Below are 6,917 nucleotides of genomic sequence, written 5' to 3'. Positions count from 1 at the left end.
AATGCTAACGATTTTAGCTAACGTCAAACTTAATGGCCAATGCTAATGAGGCACATGTCTTCAATTTAGCTAACGCCTGGAATAGAGCGCGTAGGTCGCCATTGCTCATGGGACCTATGAGACCGAAAAAAATGAATGGGAGTCAATGGAGAGAAAGTAATTATTTACTGATCCCAGTCTTTATATGCCCCGGATTACACATATGTTGTTTGTGGATTTAAATGATAATTTTTCATGCAAAGAAAACTATAATTTAGCGGGAAGGAGTTTGATACGGTTAGTTTTTGTGTGGGGCGCTTTGTGGACTACAACTCCCGCTGCTCTCGACGTGTATGATGTGCGTCACCACCACTCGCAAACAGATCCCGCAGTCGGAACATGGCTGTGTCTTTGGTGCACTTTACCACCTTCTTTCAAGGAGAGCACCAAAGCCTTGATCGAGGTGAAAGAAGGTGGTAAAGTGCACCAAAGAGACAGCCATGTTCCGACTGCGGGATCTGTGTGAGCGCGACCCCTCCCCCTCCCACTCTGTCCTTCCGAAAGGGCCGTGTGCAAAGACACCTCATTCCCGCCCCGCCACCCTCTCACAACGCAACAAGCATGGAGGATACCGGTAAATAAAATGATACGGCGGCGTGAGACGAATTTGTTTCAAAGAGGAGAAACAACGGCTCGGTTAATTAATTAAAATATACGAACAAGCGAAATTAAACCAAACATGTTCCCAAATGGAACAGAGGGGGAGGGGGATTAAAGTTAGGGCACTCTGAAACCCTCACCGTAGTACGCAGGACAATGCGACGAAGCCAATGCTCTAAATGGTAGCTAATGGTGCGTTTTAATATCCATCCGTCTCGGAGGTCCGAGGACGTTGCCTAGCGACACGCACAAACACGCCCCTTTTCCTCGGACGGCGATCTCGCCATCTCGGTTGAACTCAGTGGTGACCGAGCGAAATTCCGAGACAGAATTCAAGATCGCTGCGCCCATTGTGACTTGAAGTATGAACTGTTTTCATTGTGCTTGGACCACTTTGGTGGTTTAAATGGTAATTTCAATCACTCGTATTACTGCAATACCTTACTGCGTCCGTATCTCTGCCCAAGGGCGTAGGAACCAGGGGGGACGGAGGGGACGTGTCCCCCCCAATTTTCGAGACTGGCGCATTTGTCCCCCCCAAAAATTATACCGCAAAATATCTTTTTTTTATTTTTTATATTTTACTCACTTGCTTTTATTTTGAAAGCGCAACACAGCGTCTTGTCACCTGCCCCATGTATGGCAGCGCGCAGGGTTGTAAGGACTTCAGGCTGGAAACGCCTTCGAATCGCTGCCTAGAAGGCTAAGTTGCCTGCTTTCCATCGGGGACGTAAGCGCCGCGGAACGGCTGCGCCGCGGTCACCGCTGCTGATCGCTGCCAGCCTGCAACTATTATCGCGTGATCTCGTGATCTCGCGTGAATACGGCTGTCTCGCAAGACAGCGCTAAGCTGAGAATTTGAGATGCTGGTGTCTGCAGCTAACGCGACAGGTTAGAGCCGTTAAAATGAAAAGACAGCAGCAGCGCAGTTTAAAAGATTTCTGCAAATGACAGGAGGAGAAAACATTTTGGCTCTTTTGCCTAGGCCATTGTTTTTCAACCTTTTGTGTGTCACGGCACGTTTGACACTGTTGGATAACACTACAGTGCTATCTAGCTTTTATTTGTATCAGTTCTACACAGTAATTTATATTTATCAGTTCATTACATCCATTCTAATGTCGTTTTCGTTTGCCTTCACACACCAATCAGTTAGTGGAAATGTTCGAATAATATCACATACTCAAGATTAAAAATAAGTTCCATTTACGTTTACATTTAGGGCATTTAGCAGCCGCTTTTATCCAAAGCGACTTACAATAAGTACATTTGTCATAAGAAGTGCATCAATATATCACTGTCGGTACAGAAAGGATGTTCATAGAACCGTTGGTGTATATGTTAAAATTCTTGATGCTGTTTTTCCCTTTAACCTTAACCTTTGCCTGTGTGTTCATTGAGGCATAAGATACAACTAAGAAAAGAAAAGGTATTCAGAAAATACGAATTCAAATTTAGATCAATATTTTTCACATGTTATTTATCAGTCTACAAAACTGTATGATAAGGCCTGCAATTAAATAATTGATTTGATATGTATCAGTTCAATACTGCCATTCAAAATGTGTTTTCCTTTAGAAGAATAAAATACATTTGTGAATGTTTTGCAGTGTAGTTCATTTATGACATATCTCTATTCGAACCATTAATGGATCTGTCAGGTTTCCGATATGTGTCCCCTCCAATGTTAAACACGTTCCTACGCCCCTGTCTCTGCCTATGTACACAAATATATTGTATTTGTGTACAGCACTTTGGTCAACTACTGTTGTTTTAAATGTGCTATATAAATAAACTTGACTTGACTTGACTATGGCTTATAGCCTACTTATATTGGATCGCCTGGTCCTCTGCCAATGCTACCGCGATAACAGCTTTCCGGGTGGCGTCCATGTTTTCCTCCAACGACCGAGCGAAATAATAAAACGCTTGAAGTGTGGGCGTGGCGTCAGATCCGAGATCCGAGTCGGTTCGCAGAGAATACTCGAACGCAGCATAACCTACAGCTGTATATTATTGTTTTGCACGGGTGAATATTTGTTTAGATGAAAAACTGTTTCCCTTTTTTTTTTAAACATGTTCATGCCATGTGCCAGCCAGAGTTCCTTAATGGCACAACCAATGTTCTAACTGGCAGCTATTTGTGTAACCTTCAAAGTGTTCCATTCTGTTAAAAAATAACGATACAAAATCAAATGTTGCAGTCATACTGACCTGTGTTTTGTGATGCTAAATCAAATACTCAAATACTTTTTTTGTTGTAATAGTGGAAGGACGACAACAATGCTGTTCAAAGTGCAATACCACGGAAAGAAGAAGTACATTAAACTTAATGGAGCCTCACATTCAGAATTTCTCAAAGAGGGTAAGTTACTTGAGTACCACATTTAACACTAGAACCGGTAACATAGGTAATATATACTTGCAGCGGTTTTTTTATTGTATGTAACTTTCTTGACAATATGATCGCTTCTTGAACAAAAGAACACACTGCAGTTGGGTGTATGGATGGTATGAGATGAACTGATCATAGGTGACGTGATTTCAGAGACAAACATTGATTATGAGTGGAAATGGCCTTTAACTACTCTGGATAGCTACCACAGAGTGGCCATTGTATAGGGAATTGAGAGGGGCTTCATGGATTATGTAATATTCAGGTACACTACAATAATAAAAGAGCTTGAAAGCTCATTATTTACCTCAGTAAAATGCATTCCAGGCTTCATTAACTTTTTTCTGTATTCAAAGCTAAAGTGAAGTTCAGCATCTCCACTGAGACAGACATATATGTGCTGGATGACACTGGAACAGAGGTCGATGAAGAGGTCTTCACCGACATCCTGGAGGAAAAACGGACATCCTGTGGACGATTGTTGATGTTCTTTCAGTCTCTGGTAAATGGTCATTTGATTGTATTGTCCATCGAAGGGTTACAGTTGCAACATGTGGCCGTTGTAATCGACTTTGCCTCACAAAAAGGAGTTGTGCTTAAAATGTGGCCATATCAACCATCAAAACTCATATCTATAACTGGAAAAGAAAACACTTTCCCTGTCTACCCAGTCATCTCCTCTAAATAGAACATGTGGATCAATTAATGAAATCACAAGTGAAAAATGTTTTTAAAAAATATTGTGTGCCCTCTTTTCAGACTCTCCTGTCCCATCCTCATGCAATGACACCTTGTCACTATCGTCACCCACATCAGAGAGTGATACTTCTCTGATGTCTTCAAAAAGATGGCCCATCGATAATTCCTTTCTAATGTCTCGAAAAAGACAGTGCACAGATGAAGCCATTTTGGAGTCCACACAAAGTCAGCATATTGATGACAGTTCTTCACAGGCCAAAGAGGTGTTGTTTTCTGTAGAACATTTGTCTTTATGTTGTAAATGTTGTATGTTTTGGAATAACATTTTTTGCTATGCTGATCTACTTTTTTCTTATTCCTGTTGTCAAGCTTGTCAAGAGAGTTCTGGAACAAAAGCCTGGAGGGGAGAAGATACTTAAAGAATATGCCATGAGAGGAGAGATTAAGGACCGGACACGCCGTGAACTTGTCAACATCATTGTTGCTGATATGGTGGAAAAGTATGGGTAAGTAAAATATTTTATTGTGCATGATTTATTGAATGGTATTTTCATAGTATTTGACCATTGTAAATTGCCATACTGATTTTTTTATTTTTCCTGTCAATCCAACCTATCATTTTCCACACAGACGTGCTCCACCAAAGGACAAAAGAACACAGTATGCATGGGGGATTGTAACACTGTTTCCTTCTCTAAAAGACCCCTACTCCAAAAAAGGCTATGTGAGTATATTAAGTGTGGTTAATGTTACTCAAATGTTCATGTTATAGTTATCAAGACTTTTGCAGTTTCTTAGGAGTAATGTAGGACGGCTTCTTTATTACCAACTTTGCTAGGTGTACAAGCAGCAAGGGATCAATTAATATTCTTGATGGTAAATCTTAACAATTCTTTCTACCAGTATCCATATTGAATCATGCTGAATTTTTTTATTTTTTTTCCAACTTTATTGTTTTTAGGAACATTTCTATGATGCAGATAGCAACGAGGGCTACCTTGCATGGAAGCTTAAAAACACACAGCGGGACCTCAGCAGTGGCAGCAGTAGCAGTGGATTTAGGAGAATGAGCTCTCACACCTCAAACAGCAGTGGACCACAGTTGGAGAGAGAAGTGCCTAAAGAGCACCAGCTGGAGGGAGACCAATGTTGCGAGGCCATTTCTCTACTGAAACACAGCACGGACAAAGAACAGATATTCATGAAAATGAAAGCAACCTTCAACCACAGACAACAGCTGATCCACGATCCTGAGCAATGCAGCACAGTTCTTACACTGTTCCCAAGGTTCCTTGACACGAAAGGCCTGGTAAATTCACGTTAATTATGTTTAAAATGTATTCTGTCAAAAACAGCATCACAAAGATGAGGATATTTCCCGCCCACTGCTACCACCATCAAATAAACCTACACATGATTTCTCCCCTTTAGGTCTTGCAGGACTTTGACCTGTTGTTTAGAGCTGAGACTTCTTCAAAACTTCTTGAGAAATGGGGAACACTCCTGAAGGTAAAAGTAATACAGCAAGCCAAAAACCTCAGCAAGACACCCCTTCTTGACTACCTCATTCAGTCTGCAGAGGAGAACCCTGATGAGGATGATGAAGTGCCAGGTAAGTGATATAAAATAGCCTGTTTGTATTTGGCCACCTTTTTAGATGCTGACTATTTATTGACAAGAACTTTTTGAACCTTTTATGTTGTGTCATGTGCTTTCATCAGGTGTATTTCATGCTCAAAGTATGTGCTCTCCCTTCCTCTTCAGGTTGGGATAGTGACATGGCTTCACTTCTCCTGCTGGTCTACCTCCTGCCACCACCTCCAAGTGGAAAGAAGGGAGCTGTCAAAATCAGCATCCGGGAAGCTGTGGATCGTGTTGTGAAGTTTCACAAGGTAATTGTATCCTGATAATATTATTTTTTTTAAAGGTCCCATGGCATGCCGCCAGGTGTGGCGTGATTAGCCGCTACAAGCCGTTTTGGAAATCTGGCCCTTATGACATCACAGGTGGGCGTGTCCACCTAATATGTGTGACAGATAGATGAGCAACGTTTGGTACAGTCCACTGAGTAGGCTGGTAGACTGATCTATCCAGCACACATCTTGGTGGACACGCCCACCTGTGATGTCATAAGGGGAAGATTTCCAAAACGGCTTGTACCAGCTAATCACACCACACCTGGTGGCATGCCATGGGACCTTTAAACCATCTAATATGCAGTAGTGTAACCAAACAAAACAGACATGTTTTGGCTAATTATTGTACCTTTCACTTGATGCAAGGGAATTTTCTCACAGGTAGAGAGAAATGCGTTAGCATGACTGTTCAACATGCATACTGGATAGAACAATCCTCAGTTAGGAAATATCTGAAATTAAATGTCTTCAAAACCTCCAGCACTTAGACGTGATGTCCCACAAATACCAGAATGAATTGCAAGTGATGATATGTAAACACAACAGTTAGCGACTTCTTCTCATAGGATAGAGTTCAGTTGAAGTTCCTTTTTTAATTCTTCAGAATGAATGGTGTGGAGGTAATTATTTTTGCAATGCACCAGTTTCTTTTCAGTGCATCTCCATGTCGAGGCCTTGTGAAAATAAAATCAATAAAAAGGTTGTACTTTTTGTCATCTTACAGTCAAGTCGCAGCCTTCAGGAACACTCTGGTCCAGACCAGCGGAGGCAGCCCTACATCCTGGCAGTTGGGACGGCAAGAAACAGCATCCATCAGTACTACATTGCGATGGATAATGGGCTCCTTCCCTGCAATGCCAGGTCTTCCCTCTCAGCCTTTGATGAACTTTTCAAGGCACATTATGTGTTTGGTGTCTCCTATGACCAGGCCTTAAACAGCATGTTTACATTTGTGCAGACCACCATCTACAACATTGACATCGGGCTCTCTCACGAAACTCCCAGAGTCAAGGACCTCAGGGCAAAGCTCCTCAACTGAACTTATGATGTTTGGATGCTTTGTGTGCAAATCCGCTTTTCACAGCATTCAGCTGTTGGTCCGCCATCTCAAACTTTCCCATGCGTTTTTTCCTGGTAAGCAGTTTCAATTGGTGTGTGACCAGAATGGATGCCGTCACAGATTTTGTAGTTTTTCAGGCTTCAGAAAACATCTTCAGTGCAAGCATAATGCTGAAATTCTAGATCCAGCTATTAATGAACCAGTTACT

At 41.8% G+C, this 6,917-nt stretch overlaps 1 protein-coding gene across 1 annotated transcript; it reads left to right on the top strand.

The window, feature by feature from the left end:
- Nucleotides 1–2,922: 2,922 nt before the first annotated feature.
- Nucleotides 2,923–6,688, top strand: LOC129115521 (uncharacterized). The gene is made up of 7 exons (XM_054626944.1): nucleotides 2,923–3,004; nucleotides 3,391–3,536; nucleotides 4,103–4,239; nucleotides 4,364–4,457; nucleotides 5,165–5,345; nucleotides 5,498–5,625; nucleotides 6,374–6,688. Exons 1-7 carry the CDS (start codon nucleotides 2,923–2,925, stop codon nucleotides 6,686–6,688), a joined length of 1,083 nt encoding a protein of 360 aa, XP_054482919.1.
- The last annotated feature ends 229 nt before the right edge of the window (nucleotides 6,689–6,917 follow it).

The sequence above is a fragment of the Anoplopoma fimbria genome, unplaced genomic scaffold (genome assembly GCF_027596085.1).
Source record: "Anoplopoma fimbria isolate UVic2021 breed Golden Eagle Sablefish unplaced genomic scaffold, Afim_UVic_2022 Un_contig_7523_pilon_pilon, whole genome shotgun sequence".
In the NCBI taxonomy this organism is placed as follows: Eukaryota; Metazoa; Chordata; class Actinopteri; order Perciformes; family Anoplopomatidae; genus Anoplopoma; species Anoplopoma fimbria.
This window is presented reverse-complemented; position numbering and strand designations above follow the sequence as displayed.